We start from the raw sequence: 20644 nt of genomic DNA, 5'->3' as shown, positions 1-20644 counted from the left end.
GACGTAAGTCAGACAGACGCCGGGACCTGCGCTGCGGCTGGGGCTCTGCGGTTAGACCTTCCCTGTTGCTGAAGGCCAGGAGTTGCTGCGTAGCGACGCGCAAATCTCCGCAGCCCCCTGCGGGCCCACGGGCGGCTGGCCACTGCGCGCCATCTTCACCGAGCGCTATGGCAGTGGCCCCGGGGCCGGGAGCGGGCGGGCGCTGCCAGCTCCTGGGCCTGTTCTTTCTTCTACTGATCGCGGGCCCTGCCCTGGGCTGGAACGACCCTGGTGAGTGCTGTTGGGGTCCTTAGGCACCTCACTAGCTCTTTCCTGCCGTCTTCGGCTGGGGCCCTGAGGCACTGCGGGCAGCCGTTTCACTTCGTCGCTCCTAAAGCATTTTGCCGTAATTCCTTATTTCTTTGCTCTCTGCTGATCATATTGTACCCTGCTGTCTTCTTTGCTCTTCCAAGTGGGGACGGTTGGGGAGAGGGCGGGACGGGAAGAATCTTCCCTTTTCCCCTTTTTTCCTTCTGTGCACACCAAATTTTGGCCACCTTCTTCTTGGACCACCACTCTAACCTGTGAGTAATTGGCGAGTTCGACACTCATCTGCGCGACTTGCTTTGTATTCAAGGCTGTCTGATGTCGTCGTCACAAACGGTTGTCATGGCTGCCTGTTGCTATAGTTCAGAGTCGTCATGCCACCAGCAGTGCCTGAGTCACAGTGGACAGAACCATACACTTGACAACAGAATCATAGACTGTACTGTTTCTGTGAGCCGAACTCCGCTTGCTATTCTAGCCAGTGCAGTGAAATTCATTGTTACACCAGCTTTTATACAAGGATTTTTAAAATATTTTTGTGTATTTTTTCAGCGATGGTACATAAGGAAGGGGCCTTTTTAAAAAAATATAGTTATTTAGCTGTAGATAAACACACACAGTATTTTAATATGGTGCTGAGGATTGAATCCAGTGCCTCACACATGTAAGGGAAGCATTTTACCACTGAGCTACAGCTTCAGCCTGGCAAGGGGCCTTTTTATATCATTTTGTTATTAAAATTTTTAAAGTGGCTTAGTCAAAAATGATATTTTTGGTGAATACAGGTGTAAAGCATAGCAACATTGCATTTGTGATTTGATGATTGGACTTGCCTACATGTTCTAATTTAAGCAACAGTTTTATTTTTGTAAGATCTTGTTTTCTTTCTGCATGCTGAAAGGAGAGAGAAGGTTCTGTTTGCAAGCCTTTACTTCCCCACCCATTTGATGTGGATGTTTTATTACCAATAAATAAAAAGTCAAGTTAGATTTAAATGTCTGTATATTTTCCTTATATATTCCTAGAAAGTTATATAAAAATGAGAGACTTAATCAGAATTATAATTTAAAACCTGGAATGAGACATCTGATTAGTTGAACTCTCTTTTAAAAAAAAGGAAGTATAAGAGGGTAACTGTAAAAAAAAATAATAATAATCACATTTAAATTAATGGTGAACCACTTCCTGATGGCCCACAAAGAGAAGCGTAGGTATAGACACCTACAGTATAAGACTTGTTCTGGAACAAAAGGACCAAAATATTTTGCAGAGTAAACTCATTTCTAATTCACATGGTTTACTTTGAGGAACTGTTTTATGAAGGTACTATATTGGTATACTGCTTATCATATCCTAATAAAGCAACTGGCTCATTTATTTTTTGTTTGACTTTGGATGATTTACTTGGTCTTTAGCTAACAGAGCAATCGTATGTCTGATAGAATGGCACCATCCTAAAAAGATTACCTAAGAATCTTCAAAATTCTTTTTGAAATTAGTCTTCTATTTAAGTCACTCCTCTAGATCTGAATATAGCTGTGAACAAAACAGTAGCTTACCCTTAAGGAATTTACATCTATTGAGAAGTAAGAATAAACAAATAAGCGTGTAAATCACATGGCATACTGCAAAAAATAGTATGGACAGTGATAAAACTGAAGAATGATAGGGTATGCAGGCAGAATTGGGGGCTTAAAAATATAACTGGGTTAGGGAAGAAGTCACCAATAACGACATATGATCAGAAATCTGGAAAGGTGAAGTAAAGGATTTTATGACTAAAAATTTTTAAAGGCTCATATGGGCTACTCTGGAAAACAGACTAAAAGGGGTAGCAAGGAAACAGTAATATTTTTCATACTTGATCACCTGTTGTGCATCAAGTACTCTGTCAGGTAATTTAGGCAAATTATATCTAAGCTTCACAATAAATCTCAAGGTTGATACCAACATCTTAATTTCTTGTTGTTGTTGGTGGTGGTGCTGGGGATTGAACCCAGGGCCTTGGTGGATCTAAGGCAAGCACTCTACCAACTGAGCTATATCCCCAGCCCCCAACCTGCCAGGCCCCAACATTATAATTTTATGCATGACAAAACTTCTACACAGATAGTGCCTTGACCAAAGTCAAATAGTAAGTTGGTGATGACTGTTTAGTTCAGTATTCTTTGGGAAGTTTTTGATCATTAAAGATGATGATGATGATGAAAGATGATGATGATGATGATGATTGGTACCAGGGATTGAACTCGGGCACTTGACCACTGAGCCATATCCCTAGCCCTATTTTGTATTGTATTTAGAGACAGGGTCTCACCGAGTTGCTTAGTACCTTGCTTTTGCTGAGGCTGGCTTTGAACTCGATATCTTCTTGTCTCAGCCTCCTGAGTCACTGAGAGCTGCTGTGATTACAGGTATGTGCCACTGTGCCAGGCAAAGATTAATTTGGTACATAGTGTAAGATAGGATTTAACTGCCTTTGCCTGTGAATAGTCTATTGTCCTAATACTATTTACTCACAAATTTGTTCTTTTTATTCTCTGAATTGATTATTTTGTTTGTTTGGGGGGGTACTAGGAATTGAACCCAGGACCTTGCACATGTAAGTCAAGCCCTCTACCACTGAACTACATCCCCAGCCCTTTCTCTGAATTGAAATGTCACCTTAGTCATATACAGAATTTTCCTGTACTATGATTATGTTTCTGAGTAATTGATTCCATTTCATTGATCTATTTTTCTAATTCCATGCCAGTGCTATATTATTTACTATAGAATTAACTGTTTTGCTACATATAGCCTAAATTTTCTTCCTTTGTTACTATTTCCTTCAAATATTAGCAGTTTTTCTACATTTATATTTTCATTTAAATTTTAGGATCTATTATGATTCAACGAAGTATTCTGTTGGTATTTTGATCATGATTTCATTGATTATACAGATGAATGTGGAGAACATAGGTAGTTTCTATGTGATATTCCTACTTTTGTGTATATCATACAATTTTTCATTTATTCCTTTCACTTTTTATGTCTAAGAAATGTTTCTAGTTCTTTGCGTAATGGTTTTTGCTAACTTACTTTATAAAGAATGATTTTCTTTTTTTATTATTTTTTTTTTGCTTTTTAAAAATTCTAAGATTTTTGTCTTCTCATTTTATTTTAACTTATGTGTTCTAAGATTTTTCTTTCCTTTTTTCTTTGGTACTGAGAATGTAAACCCAGACCCTTGTGCACACTAAGTAGCAGTTCTACTACTGAGCTGTACTCCTCTAAGCCCTTTTTTTTTTTTCAATTTTCTTAGCATGAATAATTAATTCATTATGTCCAACTTAAAAACAGTACCAACAGAGAGGTGTGGTGGCACATGCCTGTAATCCCAGCAGTTTGGGAGGCTGAGGCAGGAAGATTACAAATTCAAGGCCAGCTGATACAATTTAGTGAGACTCTGTTTCAATAATAATAATAATAATAATAAATTTATTATTATAAATAAATAAGGTGATGTAGCTCAGTGGTAGAGCACCTCTGAATTCTATTCCTACTACCATTAAAAAAAAAAAAGTAAAAACATCTAGGTAGTAAATATTCCTTTGTGCCCCATAGATTTAAAAAAAAAAACTTTTCATATTAAAACCTAATGCATATAGGTTTATTTAGTTGAACTGAATTGAATTAACATTTTTGAAACCTGAATGCCTTTAGACAGGATTTGAATTCTCCATTTACTACAGCCCTACTACTTCCTGCATATTTCATTCAACCAACTTTAGTCAGGCCTTTCATGTATTTTAACCATTTGGCTGGCATTTGAATTTGCAAGCCCAATTCTAAGTTTGTTTTGATGTCAATCTGATGGAAAGGCTATTTTTTATTTTCCAATTAAATTATTTGAAGCCTTATATTATCTTAATATATATAAATAACTTAATATATGATTTTCCTTCTAGTTTTAAGTGTATATGTATTTGCATGTGTATATATGTGTGTTTGTGTGTGTGTGTGTGTGGTGTATAAAAAGAGGTAGGAAAGAGAGAGATTAAAAAACATTTTTTTTTGTAATGCTGGGAATTGAATCCAATAAATATCAAGGTTGATACCAGCATCTTAATATATTAAGTCACACTTCACGTATGCTAGGCAAGACATCTACCAATAACCTACATCTTCACCCTTTTCAATATTTTAAATTTTGAGGCAGGTTCTTTCTGAGTTGTCCAGGCTAGCCTCAAACTTGGTAATCCTCCTACCTCGGCCTCCCGAGGAGCTAGGATTCCAAGTGTGCACCACTGTGCCTGGCTAGTAGTTTTCCTTCCTTCCTCCCTCCCTCCCATCCTCCTTTCGTCCTTCTTCCTTCTTTCCTTCCTTCATCTCCCTCCTTCCCTCCTTCCCTACCTTCCTTCCTTCCTTTTGAATCCAGGATACTCTACCACTGAGGCACATCCAGCCCTTTTTGATTTTTATATTTGAGACAAGATCTGGCTAAGTTGCCAAGACTGACTTTGAACTTGCAGTCAGTCCTTTTGCCTCAGCTTCCCATGTTGCTAGGATTACAGTCATGTTCTAACATGTCCAACTTAGTTTTATTATATTTTGGTGAGACAATGTGGCCTATAAATCTTAGCCTATAAATCTCTTAATGGGTGAATGTGGTCTATCAACCTTAGTGGAATTCAATAAGTTCATTTTAGGTAAAATATAAGTGAGATTTGTATCTGTTGACATAAAAGAATGTCCATGATATATGATTAAGTAAAAAGTTTTAGAGTGATATCCATTCCATATTCAGTGTTTATGAAAATAAACTGACAAGAATCAAAATAGTCCCTGTATTTGTATCTATTTGAGTGAGGAATAAAAAGAATAAAGAAAGGTACTTATTAATCTGTTAATTTTGGTTATCACAGAAATGTTGGAGGAAGAGTAGGATTCAAGATTCAAGCTGGGAGCAGTGGTGCACACCAGTGAACCCAGTGGCTTGCTTAGTAGGCTGAGGCAAGAGGATTGCAAATTCAAAGCCAGCTTCAGCAACTTAGCAAGACTGTGTCTCAAAATAAAAAATAAAAGGGCTGGGGATGTGGCTAGTGATTAAGCACCCCTGGTACCAAAAAAAGGGCATTTTACATTTAAATAATTGGTGAAGCATAATTATAGATGAATACATGAAGACATATACATAGTTTTAAAAATAATAATAAAATGAATATCAGTGTATCTCCATCCAGTTAAGAGAAAGAAGAGAAGCTCCTTTCTAAGCACATCTTCTCAAAGGTAACCACTACCATGATTATTTGAATGAATAATTTCCTCACTCTAGTTTTTCATATATGTGGTAAAGCTATACAGGTTTTGAAAACCTGACTATCTCTTTTCCTAGAAGTATAAAGAAGGTCTCTGATTTTAGATTTCTTGAGACTTAAAGAGTCCTTTCTGGGGAAGTCATTGAGGAAAATCATGGGTAACATAGTGCTCGCTATAGTTAGGTCACCTAACTATGCCTAGGGCTCTGCTGGATCAGGTCGTAAACATTTGTAGAAATATGGCCAGATGAGGAGTAGATTGCTCTAACTTCTAAGCTTAGCATGATCTGTCTGTAGTATTCAGCAATAGATAAACCTAGAATGCTGCTTTCTCTTTGATGACATTTATGTCCTCAGCTTATCACAGGTACTGGAAGAAAGAAGAGGAATTTCATCATCTGAAGATTGAGACAAGCCAAATAACAGATAAAATTCAAAGTCAGGTTCCCCTGGACATTCTGTCCAGATGAACCAAAGAGATGGTATGTTAGTAGAAGGCATCTTAATGCTGGCGGCTCTTGTGTTTTTCTTTTGAGCAATGCTCTCTCAATGTGGTCTCTGACTGATACATGGCTTTTCATCTGGGATCTTCATTCATCATTCTTCTGGGAATTTCTTTTGTCTTTTTGTATACTGTCATTTTTTCTTTACTCCTCTGGTTTTCATGTCTTTTTCTTCATTTCATTTGCTGTTGAATAATTTTTAAGTATTTTACTGAAAATGAATATATCAGTAAGGTAATATTTTGAAACTTTTCAGAAGCCTGAAAGCATATTCTATTTATTGGCTTCTATGACAACCTAAAATTTTATACTCAACCAAACTCTTTCCTTTATAATTTTGAAAGGAAACAGTTCTCCATTTACTTTGTCAATCCTGTTGGGATACTATCTGAAGCTTTTGATGTGTGTGTGTGTGTGTGTGTCCTGTTTTTCTCACTTTTGGTAATTTGTAGGTCTTTATTATTCTACAATTTACTATTTGTGTGCCTCTATGTCCTTTATTTTCAGGCCTAGGTATTTATTGGTTTCTTTGAGTGTGACATCTTATATCCTTCAGAGTGAGATCTTTTCTTGAGTTATATCCCGGAGTTTGTCACACTTATTTCTGTGTTCTTTCTTTCTGAAACCCTGTTTCTTTCAGGAATCCACTTCCTAAGATGTTCTTATGAGTTAGCAAAAGTTTGGTAAAACTTACATAAGTATCTTTCTGGATTGAAGGGAGATCTGAAAGATGTGGCTATCTTGAATTTTGAGTGTAAGGCCTGAATGTTATTAGGATGGCTTTAAGAAACTGCTTCATGAGGCTGGAGCTATGGCTTGGTAGGGCACTTGGTTAGCATGTGTGAGGCACTGGGTTTGATTTTCAGCACTGCATATAAATAAATAAAATAAAGGTCCATTGACAACTAAACAATATATTGGGAAAAAAAAAAAACCTGCTTCATCCTCTCTTTAGTCATTCTCAAAAGGCACTTTTACTTTTGGAACAGTTCCGCATGGCAAAAGTTTCATTAGGATGAATCAATTTCTATGGTTGACAAGACATTTATTCTGTGTTCATCTGTGTTCTTATTATTTCAGACAGAATGTTGTTGCGAGATGTAAAAGCTCTTACCCTCCACTATGACCGCTATACCACCTCCCGTAGACTGGATCCAATCCCACAGTTGAAATGTGTTGGAGGCACAGCTGGTTGTGATTCTTATACCCCAAAAGTCATACAGTGTCAGAACAAAGGCTGGGATGGTTATGATGTACAGGTAATAGCCGCAAAATCAATGGCAGTTAAAATGAAATTTTTATTCAATGAACTGTTTATTAGGACATCAATATTTTGAGGAAGCATGTATGGAAAATTTCAGGGCATTGTAAAATATATAAATAAATCATTTAGTCTCTGGAACAAACATTCTTCAAAAAATGAACTGATTTTAAAGCTTGGAAATAATGTTCATTGTAATTTTTATAAGGGACTTCCTTCACATTTTACTTCATGTATACTTCTGGTTGTCATTTTCCTGTCATTTCTCAAAGATTATGAATCTACCCTTAAGAAATAAAATTAAGGTTATCAGGAGTAATAAATTTAAAATACTAGGTAGGGTACATGTGTCCTTGTTGTTCTTCAAACACTTATTTATTTATTTTGGGAGGTACTGGGGATTGAACTCAAGGGACACTTGACCACTGAGCCACATCCCCTGTCCTATTTTTTATATTTTATTTAGAGGCAGGGTCTCACTTTTTACTGAGGCTGCCTTTGAACTCAATCCTCCCATCTCAGCCTTCTGGGCTGCTGGGATTACAGGTGTGCGCCACCACCACTGGCTTCAAATACTTATTTTAAAACTGCTTTAGAACCGAGGATAGTTTCTTGTGAACAGAAGCATTAGGAGGTTTGTTTAGTTATTGCCTTTGGGAAGTTGGTATTTTGTACATAGGGTAGAGCTAAGTTCTAAAACTTAGTATGTTTTAAAGATGGAATAGATTTTATTAAATGAATTCACTTTAAATCACTACTTATATATTTCTATTCTGTTTTCTGCATGTTTACAAAAAGGATTAACATGACTAGTCTCTAGATAAGAATCTTGTGTTGATGATTTCCCCTTCCAATACAATAATATTCTTATTTGATAAAGCCTTATACATGGCTTATGAATTCAGGAAGAAAGTTTATGTTTGCTGGGTGATATTTATTTCACAACATATTTTTCCAGTATTAATACATCATATCATGGAATCTTCAGATTAAAGCAGGCATTACACTTTTAAATTACTTTTATGTATTAAACGTGTTGTATATAAAATGAGTGGGATAGAATAAAGAAATTCTCTTTCTAGTAGAAAAGATAATATACTGAATTATATGCACATACCAACAGAGTGTGAAGTTGTGTCTGGCTGCAGTCTTTGAGGAAAACTTAATGGGGGGAGTATATATATGCTGTTAGGAAATAAAATTTTTAGAGATGGAGAGAGAGAAAGGAATAGCACCAGCAAAGAAACATGGAACACATCATACGTTAGCTTGTGTTTAGTAGCAGGAGCTTAAATTTAAATATAGTATTTAAAAGTTACTTTCAATATGTAGGAAGTACATACCTTTAAGGAAATGGCAGTTAATATGAAATACCAAAATAGATTTTGTTTTTTTTATTAACTTACGTCAGAAATCATATAGATCTTTCTCCAAATAAAATTATTCAAAAATAAAATAGGGTAGTAAAAATAGTAACAAAAAGAAAAACTGAATAGTATCCAAATTAAAAACTTCTGGGCTTCAAAGAAACCATCAAGAAAAGTAAAAAAGACAGCCTGCAGAATGGGAGGAAGCTTTGCAAATCATATCTGATGAGAGACTTGTATCTAGCATATATGAAGAACTCTCACAATGCAAGTGACAATATTTCTTTAAAGGATATATGTAAATGACCAATAAACACATGAAAAATGTCTACCATCAAAAGCCATTAGAGAAAAAGCTGATCAAAACTGCAATAAGATACCACTTGGGAATGGGGATGTGACTTAGTTGGTAGAGTGCTTGCCTTATATGCACAAGGCCCTGGGTTCAATCCCCAGTACCATGGGAAGGAAAAAAAAAAAAAAAAAAGATACCACTTCATATTCAATAAGAAGTGTGAAGGCTAGAATGAAAAAGACAGATACAAGTGTTGGTGAGGATGTGGAGATCCTCATACATTGCTCTTGGGCATGTAAAATAGTGCATCTGCTTTGGAAAACTATCTGGAATTTTCTTAAAGTAGAATTATCACATGCCCTAGTCATTCTCTTTCTATGTATATATTCAAGAGAATTGAAAAGATATTTCCCAGGCTGGGGTTGTAGCTCAGTAGTAGAGTGCCTAGTACATGTGAGGTCCTGGGTTCAATCCTCAGCACCACATAAAACTGAAATAAAGGTATTGTATCCACCTACAACTAAAAAATAAATATTAAAAAAAAGAAAAGATATTTCCCCATAAAAGCTTTACATAAATGTTTACAGCAATGTCAGTTAAATAACTAAAAAGTCTAAAAATAATCCAAATGTCCATTTTTGATGCTCTCAACACTAATATTATGTGGTATATCCATACAGAGGACTATTTTTCAGAATTTTTAGCAAGTACTAATACATGCTACAAAATGAATGAACTTTAAAAATGTTAATACTAAGTGAAAGAATCATACCCACATAGTATGATTCCATTTATATGAAATGTCCTCAGTAAAGAAATCAATATAAACACAAAAAGGATTGGTAATAGGGTAGAAAGGTTTGAGGGAAAATGGGCAGGGTTTGAGATTTCTTTGAGGATGATGAAAATACTTTAAAGTTCGTTTTGGATATAATTGTTTAACTATGTGAATATACTTAAAACCAGTGAAATGTGTGAATTGGATGGTAGGTAAATTGTTTCTAAAGCTATTTAAAAAAAAATTATTCTTTAGTTGTAAGTGAACACAATACCTTTATTTATTTTTTTGGTGCTGAGGGTTGAACCCAGAGCCTCAAGTCACGCATGCTAGGGGAGCACTTTTCCTCTGTGCCACAACCCCAGCTCCAAATCAAGCTGTTATTTAAAAAATAAAATAGTGTTTCTGAACTTTGAGAGACAAATATAACTTGTACAAAATTTAGCAAAGGCAATAGAAGTGATTAATCTACTTTAGCTTGTATCTTTAAATATTGTTAAAGAAATGTGTTATCTATTTAGCACAAAATATAGAAATTTAAACTGGAGCTTTTATTTTTAAGGTGGAAATTTTTGAGGCTAACTTGGATGATTTTTGCATTTTTCCATATATATGTGTGTGTGTGTGTGTGTGTGTGTGTGTGTGTGTGTGTGTGTGTGTGTATATATTTTAACCTATCAGAATTACATAGGATTGGACCCTGGAAAAGTTAATCCTTGATTTTATAAAATTTGTGTAGAAAGTTTTGTTTCTCAGAAAGTAGTAAAACATATCCAAATGTTATATGTGGCTATCAGATCTTCATATATGATGTTGAGTTTTGAGCCTTAATATCTTTAAAATCTCTGTTTGAAAAAAAAAATATCTTAAACAACAATGGCAAAAGTTAACATTTTGAAATTTGTTGGAATTTTATAAATTATAGCATTTATTTATTTATGGCATTTAAAAAAATATTGTCTTTATTTTATTTATTTATTTTTATGTGTTGCTGGGGATTGAACTCAGGGCCTCACCCGAGCTAGGCGAGTGTTCTACTGCTGAGCTACAACCCCAGCCCTAAATTATAGTATTTAATAGAAATGATTATATAACTTACATGAAAGGAATAAAGATTGGGACTAGGGTGTGATAGAATGCTTGCCTAGCATGGGTGAGGTCCTGGGTTTCAGTCCCCAGTACTATGAAAAACAAAAACAATGATGATAAGGTAGAACACTTATATGCCCACTACCCAGCTTAAGAGGTAGAGCACTAATATCTTTTTGAAGCCCCCAGTTTGGTTTTCTCCACCAAAGAAATTGTCCTGAATTTCTTTTGTTGATTATTCCTTTGCTTCATTTTGTAGATTTTATGATAGATTAGTATAGGCCAAATAGTATATATTAAATGAAAGGAATCTTTTGGTGCTAGTAACTTATTTCTGTTTTCTTTTCACAGTGGGAATGTAAAACTGATTTAGATGTTGCATACAGATTTGGAAAAACTGTGGTGAGCTGTGAGGGCTATGAGTCCTCTGAAGACCAGTATGTACTAAGAGGTTCCTGTGGCTTGGAGTATCACTTAGATTATACAGAAATCGGTCTGCAAAAATTGAAAGAGTCTGGAAAACACCCTGGCTTCTCTTTCTCTGATTATTATTATAAGTTGTACTCTGCAGATTCCTGTGGCGTTGGTGGATTGGTTACCATTGCCGTGCTGCTTACTATTGCCTTTGTAATTTATAAGTTGTTCCTGAGTGATGGTCAGTATTCTCCGCCACCATATTCTGAGTATCCTCCATATTCCCAGCATTACCAGCGGTTCACCAACTCAGCAGGACCCTCTCCCCCAGGCTTTAAGTCAGAGTTCACAGGTATGTTTCCCTCTCTGAGGGCAGTAAATAGCGGGGGATCTGAAGTAGTGAATCCTTTGCTTGTTACTAAAACAGAAAATGGTCACATTGGGAAAGCAAAGTAGATTTGTCTTCTCATTTTTTCACTTTCATCTGCTTTAACTGCCTCTGTTCTATTTCTCTATAAGATTATATTGTGAATATTATTTTAAGGATGCCTGGTTAAATTTAATCAGCTTTGACAATGGACATTTACAAGACTCCTATCTCATACTATACACAAAAAATAAATTTATTAAGTATTATAGATCTCAACATAAAAGGTAAAATAAGTTACCAGAATAAAACAGAAGAATTTTTCCATGATGTTAGGATAGGCAAAGATTTCTTAAACAGAACACAAAAAGTACTAGCCATAAAAGTAAAGATGGATGAATAAGTCTTATTTCAATTAAGAACACTGGTTCATCAGAAAACAATGTGAGCCAGCTATAGTTGCACACGCCTGAATCTCAGCAGCTCAGGAGGCTGAGACAGGAGGATTGAGAGCTCAGAGCAAGCTTCAGCAATGGTGAGGCACTAAGCAACTCAATGAGACCCTGTCTCTAATAAAATACAAAAATTGGCCAGGAGTGTGGCTCAGTGTTTGAGTGCACCTGAGTTCAATCCCTGGTACACCCCCCCACCACCACCAAAAAAAAAAAAAAAAACACTATGAAGAGAGTAAAAAGGCAGCAAGCCACACATGGGGAGAGAGTGTTTGTAAAACATTTCCAACAAAAGACTTATGTCTATAATATATTAATGAAATCCTTATCAGAGGTATGGAAAAGAACTCATCTCTTAAATTTGGTACTTTGAACTAGCCATAGTGACCTGGCATTGCCATTAATAAGGTGTATGGATTAGTTACTATAGGATGAATATCTGAAACAGTGTTATTTTTAGATCTCAGATCTTGCCAAAATTAAAATTCATCAGTTTTATTTTTAAATTTCTTATGTAAACAGGCAGGGTGGGGTCTTGCAGGGTATTTGGCAAAGCCAACTGATTCCATCTTTTAGGAACTTGTCCACTACAGGCTTCATCCCTATTAAATTTATCTCTCTTCAGGTTAAGGTGGTATCTCAATGGCAGAGTGCTTACCTAGCTTGTGTGAGGCACTGAGTTTGATCCTTAGCATAACATAAAAATGAAACAAATAAAGGCATGCTGTCCATCTACAACTACAAAAAAAAATTACTTATATTTGAAGAACTTCCACAAATCTGGGAAAAAACAACCCCATTTTCAAAATTGACAGAGGACTTGAACTACTGTTTAATAAAAGAGGATATTTCAAATGGCCAATATAACATGCATATGCTCAGTGTGATTAGTCTATAGGGAAATGCATAATAAAACCACAGTGAGATGATTTTTAACTACCAATTAACTGCCATAATGGCAAGTCTTAAAAGGAGTACTAAGAATTGGTAAAGAGAGAGTGACTGAACCTTTCATCCTTTTTTTTTCTCCTTTCCTGTCATTTTTAGTACTGAACCAGGGCCTGGAGCATGCTAGGCAAGTGTTCTACCAGTGAACTACATCCTCATCCTTTTAAAACTTTATTTTGTGACACAGTCTTGCTAAAGTTGCAGACAGGCTCAGTATTTGAACTTATGATCTTCCTGCCTCAGCCTCCCAAGTAGGTGCATGTCACCACTATGAGATGAAACTTTCATACTTTTGTTTTTAGGAGTCAGAATGGTAAAACAGTTTGGAAATCTGTCAGTATCTACTAAAACTAAACATATACCTATCCAATTACCATAATTTCTATTCCTTGTTAACTTCATTAAGAAAAGCGAAGGCATATATACACAAACAAATGCATAAGAATGTTGATAGCATTTTTATTCACAACAGCTAAAACCAGGAAATAGAAATTAGAGTGGAGTAGACTGAGTTTTTCACACAGGGTCATACTATATGAGATAAAAAATTACTGATCTATGCATCAGTAGGGTTGACTCTTATAAACATGATTATATGTCAAACACAAGCGAGTATTGTACATCCTTATGAGATCCCATTTGAAAAAGTTCAGGAATTGATAAAATTAAAACATGGTGCAGAAGTCAAATATAGATAGTATCTATTGGGAATTGTCAAATTCCCAATTTTGTAGGGTGTCAGAATTGGTTTATTAAGGGTGGTTATGTGGATGTATACATATGTACAATTTATTGTGCCATATGTACACAGAAGATTAACATGCTTTCCTATATGTTTATTATACACTGAGTTTTAAAAAGCTTTGTCTGAGCAGAAGATACTTTTTTGACCTCTTAAAGATCTTACTTCCCAACTGGTACAAATAAATAACTAGCTGGTTTCCTACGTTACAGACTCAGATGTATCTCTCACCTGGACCTCTTAAGAGACATTCTCAGTACAGAAGGGAAATAACTTAGAAAAAATGGGATCATCTTCTAGTAACTTATCTGGAGCCAGGCAGACGTAATTCTACAAGAAGACCCTCCTTTAAGCTCCCAAATACATCCCTCTTACTGTCTTCTTTTTGCAGGGTGAGGGAGTACTAGAGATTGAACTCAGAGGCACTCGGCCACTGAGCCACATTCCTAGCCCTGTTTTGTAGAGACAGAGTCTTACTGAGTTGCTTAGTGTCTCACCATTGCTGAGGCTGGCTTTGAACTCGATCCTCCTGTCTCAGCCTCCTGAGCCACTGTGATTACAGGTGTGCATCACCGCACCCCAGTCCTCTTTCTCTTGTCTTTTGAAAATGTGTTCCTTGGTTATAAAGCAATATTTTTACAAATAGCCTTTTGAATACAACTTGTTTCTAAATTGAGGCCTAAGTATAGTAGTAACAGTACAGATGGAATACTTGAAATGTCATGTTAGTTTTTTTAGGTTATGTTACATTTAAGTGATGATACAGAATTTAGCAAATTGTTCTTATTTTAAGGACCACACAATACTGGCCATGGTTCAGCTTCTGATTTTGGGAATGCTTTTGCAGGACCACAAGGATATGAAAATTCAGGACCAGGATTCTGGACTGGCCTGGGAACTGGAGGAATATTAGGATATTTGTTTGGCAGCAATAGGTAGGTATTGCTTTGATCTCATTTATCCTTTAGTTTAACTTTTCCTTTGAGGCTTCTTTTATTTGCTTTTAATTTGACTGCATTTGGCTCTGTTAAGGAAAATAAATTATGATGATATGACCCTATTAAATCAGATTCTTTGGTGAAGTTTACTATATATGTTTTGATCAATATTGTATGTTATTTACCTTCATTGTTTTTTTATGTTATCTTTATATATATCACAAGATAGAAAAGACTGTTTCTTGACATCTAAGTAAATGAGAAGGCAGAAAAGAGCACAATATTTGGGGAAGGAACAGACTGCTTAGGTAGGAGAAGGAGACTCAAGGCTGAAAAAGCCGGGGGCTAGATTCTGCAGTGCTTTTGTTTCTACATGGCAATGACCATAACAATGACAGAAATATAAAGTGATTTATTTCGTGTTAACCCTCATGTGCCAGAACATTCAGGAAAATCATTTGATAGAGATATTTTCTTCTAATGATTTAGGAACAGGAAGGTTACTAAAAATTGTAGTTCCAAGAAGGATGCCTAACCTATTTTTATGTCTTTAAAGAGCAGCAACACCCTTTTCAAACTCATGGTACTACCCATCTTACCCTCCGTACTCTAGCACCTGGAATAGTCGTGCTTACTCACCACTTCATGGAGGCCCAGGGAACTACTCAGCATGTTCAAACTCAGAAACGAAAACCAGAACGGCAACAGGTAAGAGCAGAAATATAGATGTTCCTATCATGTAGCAGGAAAGTATAGTAGTAGTTTAGGGACTTAAGATGATGACTATATTTAGCAATCATGATTTTATGTGGTATACCCACCAAAAACATTAATAACATAATTGACAGAGATTTATGCTATGTACTCTTGCTTGGGCTGGTCTCAAACTCCTGAGCTTGGGCCATCTTCCTGCTTTAAGCCTCCTGGGTGCTGAGATTACAGGTGTGCACCACAGTGCTCAGCTTCAAAAAACATATTGAGTCATACTTTTGGTAATTGTCAATAATATGATGCTGGGTTTCCGTTCTTGCGATTAAAAAGCTCAGGGGTTACTCCAGTTGAACTGGGCTAACTGGGCTGTGCAAAATAACTCTACAAGTTAAAATAACTATACAAGTATCTTTTCTTTGGGGTCCCTTAAGGGTCTGCAGAAAGAGAGAGCACGCACTGACCCCTTTTATTGAGGAGAAGCTATTCAAATGACGCAAGGGGTCAGGTTTCAGGGGGCTGAGTCTATCTTCATGATGTCCACTGTCAGCAGGTTGACTGACATCTGGGTAGGCCACACCCAAAGGCACAGTGAGACAAGGGACAACAAAGGCACTTGCATGGAACATTCTATCCTAAACAGGGCAAGGGGTAATGTTACAAAGGAACAAGTGAGCATAGCTCCACCTATGAGGCTGTAGGAAGACACAGTCACTGGAATCCTAGAAGAGTGTGGCAGTCTAGCAGCATGGGTGCCTGATGCCACATCACCCGGCAAGGGAGATGTTGGTCTCCCACAATCTGATATGTTTACTTCAAAGGGTACAAAGTATATTTTGTAAAAAGCAAAAACCAAGTAGTAACTATTTGGAATTGCGAGGTTGGTCTCCCACAATATGATATGTTTGCTTCAAAGGGTAGAAAGTATATTTTGTAAAAAGCAAAAACCAAGTAGTAACTATTTGGAATTAAACATCCAACTAGTCAGCGGAACATAAGAGGTGGTGGATAATGAGGCAGTTGTCAATTGCTGTGGATTAGATTTGTCTTTTTCTACAGATTCCTCGGCTGTTGAACAATTATTAGTTCTTGAAATTGATAGGAAATATATATTTAAGCATTTTTAAAAATTTGAGAATGAAATTCTTACAGTGCTGGTTTGAATATAAATTGATAGTCACTTTGAAAAGAGGTGTTACCTACTATAGTTGAACCTAAGCATACCTAGGACCTAGCAGTTTCACTCTCAGATATGGTTGTGCTTCCATATTGTAAGAGATGGTTCCAAGACCCCCTTCCCCTGTGATATCAAAATCTGTAGGTGCTATGGATTGAAAACCGGCACACACTAGGCAAGCTGACTACCATTGAGCCACATCCCTAGCCTGGTCCAGTCCCGTATATAAAGCTGATGTAGTATTTGTATGTAACATAAAGGTATCCTCTCAAATAATCTAAATTATATCTAGATAACTTATAATACCTAGTATAATGTAAATGCTATGTCAATAGTAGTTGTATTTTATTTTTTAGGGAATAATGACAGGAATAAAGTCTATATATCTTTAATACAAATATACTTCTTTTTCCAAAAAATACATTTTTGCATGTCAGCAGGGATTGAATCCAGATCCTTGCACATGTTAGGCAAACACTTTACCTCTGAGTTACATCCCAAATTCTTTTTAAAAATATTTTCAATATGAAAATGTGGAACCCACAGACAGGGAGGGCCAAAAAAAAAAAACCCAAAACCTGTATTTAGCAACAGAAATGCATATACTTGTACACTGACAGATAAACACGAGAATGTTCATAGCGTTCCTATTCATAATAGCCTCCAACTGGAAATGGGTGGATAAATTGAGGTATTTATTCCTTGGAATATTGAAAAACAATGAAAACAAGTAAGCAGTGGTATGCAATAATGTGGATAGATCTACCAAGGATAAAGAATCCAGACATAAAAGAATATATGCATTGTGATTATAATATCTGTACATGTTCAAAACAAAACCAACTTGTAGTGTTAGATGTTAAGGTGGTGATTTCTAGGCAGGCACAGTGGCACATGACTGTAACCCATCTACTTGGGAGGCTAAAGTAGGAGGATTACTTGGGCCAAGGAGTTCAAGGCCAGCCTGGGCAACATAATGACACCCAGTTTTTATTAAAGAAAAAAAAAATAGTAATTACTTTTGGTGAGAAAAAGTGGGTTAGTGGTTGGGAAAAAATATAAAAATATGGCTGGACTAGACATCATGATAGAAGAAGGCTCATTCTCATGGGAAACAAAACTGGGGAAAAAAAATCATAGCTATTCAGTAGACATACATGGGACATACTAATATGAAGAAAATCATGAAATATTACCAAACAACCTAAAAAAAAATTAAGAGACTTTCCCATCTGGACACAATGGGAAAACTTGTCAATTGTAGCCTGTTAGTATGGTAGGTAGGGGTGCAGTGGGGAAGCAGATGTCTAAGTAAAACTAACCTTTGAAATTCTGCCCCGCCCATTTCTTCTACTTATCACTGGGCTTGGAGTTATAAGGGATACCAGAGAATGGCTTATGCATTGTTGACCTCTCTGCCTTTTTGGCTTAGACTTTGAGTGTTAACTGTCCTATGTTGACCTGCCACAGAATGCATCTTCTTTGGTTTTCTAACCAAAAGTTATTCTCAGCAAGCGTGTGTGAATTCATTAGGCTTGAAAATGGGGAGAGGGGCTGTGGGAAATGCCACATTGTCCTACATGGTCCTATTCCACTAGGCAACTCTTTCATTCCTTCCTTCATGTCTCTCTTATTCATCGGCTAACAATAAACATGTATTACTCTTATAATTTTGTAGGCAATTTTAATATATTTTTTAAACTAATCAAAATTTTACTCTTCTCATTCTAGGATATGGTGGTACCAGAAGACGATAAGGTAGAAGATTGAAGTCAAACACTGGATGCAAAATTTCTGATTTTTCATCCTCTTAAAAAAAAAAAAAAAATGCTACTGCTAACATCTGGGGAAAGGGGATATTCAAAATTTCTGTGGTGTTCTGTCCTGTATAGCTTTTGTGAGAGATGATAGTATGACAAAATGCTTATGTATTGTATGTTAGTATAATAAGCAGGTGTATATTGCAGTTTTTGCAAGTGATTGCTAAGGAATGCTGAAAATGTGTTGTTTATTTATAAAACCTGTAATACTATAAGGAGCATTAATAATGAAGGCATTAAACCAGTAGAAACTGATTATAGAAATTTTCAGTCTCAGGTGGTTTTAGTCAGTGAGTCATTACTTCATAGAAATAATAATATTCTGTACTTTATTTGGTGTTCTCTGTCTTTCAAATATTTAAACCAAGTTTTGGACTACTGATAATGCTAATTTTTGGGTTTTGATCATTTTTAAGCTCTGAAGCATTGAATCCTTCAGTGGTAATGGACTTATGGTAAATGAGAATTATCTTTTATAGGAAAGGGTGGAAAATAAGGATCTTAGAAGGTTGTTGTGAATGATTATGTGCTGACAAAAAATGCTTGAAGTTTTTATATTTCTTCAGTTCCCAAGAGGTAAAGTTCAGATACTTCAAGAAAGGTGTTCTAATAGCAAAAGCATGCAGTTCTCTGTGGAATCTCAAATATTGTTAATAGTCTGTTTCAGTCTTACCTTAATATGATATAATAAATAAAAACAAACAAGAGGTTTTGTTCTCATTCTTTCTACTGGCCTTGGTACAAATTGGCATGACCTTTTTCCCCCTTTTTCCCAGAGGAATAGAGTTTGTGCAGAAGTTGTCTCCCTACACAAGAAGTTCATGTTAGTCAAACCTTAGGTACTAGTCATTTAGTAAATGTTTTCAAAAAGTAAGTTAGAAATAATATGGAAGTCTCTTGCTAAAAAAGTAATTCTTAAAAGAATATAATCTCCAAGCTTCCCAACCCATCAGAGATTACTCTTTAATTAAACTTTGTACCCTGAGTGTTTCACTATTTAATTTTAGGAACCAATTTAAAACCAACCAACCAGTCCTCATTGAGAAGTGTGACCTAAAGGGTAGTTACCAAAGGTATTTAAGTAGAACTACCCTTTCTTCATCTGTAAAGCTTATTAGGAATTTTAATTTCTTTTAAAGGAAACATGGGGGCAGCCTTACCCCATTTTCTTGAGGTATCCTTACCTCATATGTCCTTAGTAGAATAATATGGAAAAAAGAGAATTCAGTGTATTACCTTTTTCTCTCTTGGCTTATTATTATTGGGGTTTTAGTTTATTATTTGCTATAGGAGTTGATAGTCTTACATTAAGTATGTTTTACTTGTGGAATAATGTAAAAAAAAATGTTAATCAAAAGCTGGTATGGATTGGACCTGTGATAATGGTCTGAATATTACATTAGATATTCTTAAAATGCTATATGTTTTTGAACATATTATTAGAGGTCAGTAGGATCTTAAGAAAATAAAAAGTGAATATAAATAGATTGAATTAACCAATGGCTTTCCAACTGCTGGGGACTCCTGGGGGTGTCCTTTCAGATTCTTTGAGAGGATGCCTAAAGGGAAGGTAGGAAAAGAGAGAGACCTCAGTGTTCCTCTTCCATCTGTTGCATGTATATACACTTCCTTATCATTTGTGGAAACATCTAAGAATCACCTCCCCAAATCTAAGACTCCTAGAGTATAGAAGACAGTACAACCAAGTCTCATTAATCCCCAACTAAGGGTAGCTGCCAGGGGACACTGAGGCACCTTAGTGGGATCTTGATGTACCTGTTTGGGAGTGCATCAAAAGGAGAAAGGAATGATGAAAGAGAACTAAAGACAAGTTTTGCAATTTTATTCACATAAGAGTTTAGTAGAATTTTTTTTTTTTTTTTTTTGGAAATAGGATAAGGTTGCTGGAGTTTTAACCAGAGAGGGGTGTTCCTATAGTTTCAAAGAGGTTTCTCACTGACTCTCCTTGATCTTTTTCCATTCTGCCTCCTATCCTGTAAGACTGGCTTTTAGTTTACCTGTTGTTCTTCAATAATGGGTTGTAAACACTTTTACTATTGCACATTGTATGTTGATCTATTTTAAGTGTAGGTCTTTTTCATGACTCAGAGCTCTTTAGGGGAAGAAATCTAATATTCTTCTACCTGCCCCTTGAAGTTAGCTTCCTTCAGGTCTTTGG

The 20644-nt window shown here is 36.0% G+C and overlaps 1 protein-coding gene across 1 annotated transcript; it reads left to right on the top strand.

Moving 5' to 3' along the window:
* Saraf (store-operated calcium entry associated regulatory factor) lies at positions 1-19172 on the top strand. Its single transcript, XM_013360965.4, has 6 exons — positions 1-270; positions 7190-7368; positions 11251-11665; positions 14670-14757; positions 15317-15468; positions 18377-19172. The coding sequence occupies exons 1-6, from the start codon at positions 168-170 to the stop codon at positions 18400-18402; spliced, it is 963 nt and encodes a 320-aa protein (XP_013216419.1). The 5' UTR covers positions 1-167; the 3' UTR covers positions 18403-19172.
* Positions 19173-20644: the final 1472 nt, after the last annotated feature.

This window comes from Ictidomys tridecemlineatus, chromosome 14, assembly GCF_052094955.1.
Source record: "Ictidomys tridecemlineatus isolate mIctTri1 chromosome 14, mIctTri1.hap1, whole genome shotgun sequence".
NCBI lineage: Eukaryota > Metazoa > Chordata > Mammalia > Rodentia > Sciuridae > Ictidomys > Ictidomys tridecemlineatus.
The sequence above is the reverse complement of the archived record's forward strand: the minus strand, read 5'-3'. Positions and strand labels throughout refer to the sequence as shown.

What these genes read in the sequence shown, in the direction of transcription:
- Saraf (XM_013360965.4), top strand. Translation starts at nt 168, where the DNA reads ATGGCAGTGGCCCCGGGGCCGGGAGCGGGCGGGCGCTGCCAGCTCCTG. An exon ending in TATTTGTTTGGCAGCAATAG is followed by an intron (nt 14,758 to 15,316) that starts GTAGGTATTGCT and finishes ATGTCTTTAAAG; the next exon opens with AGCAGCAACACCCTTTTCAA. An exon ending in GAAAACCAGAACGGCAACAG is followed by an intron (nt 15,469 to 18,376) that starts GTAAGAGCAGAA and finishes TTCTCATTCTAG; the next exon opens with GATATGGTGGTACCAGAAGA.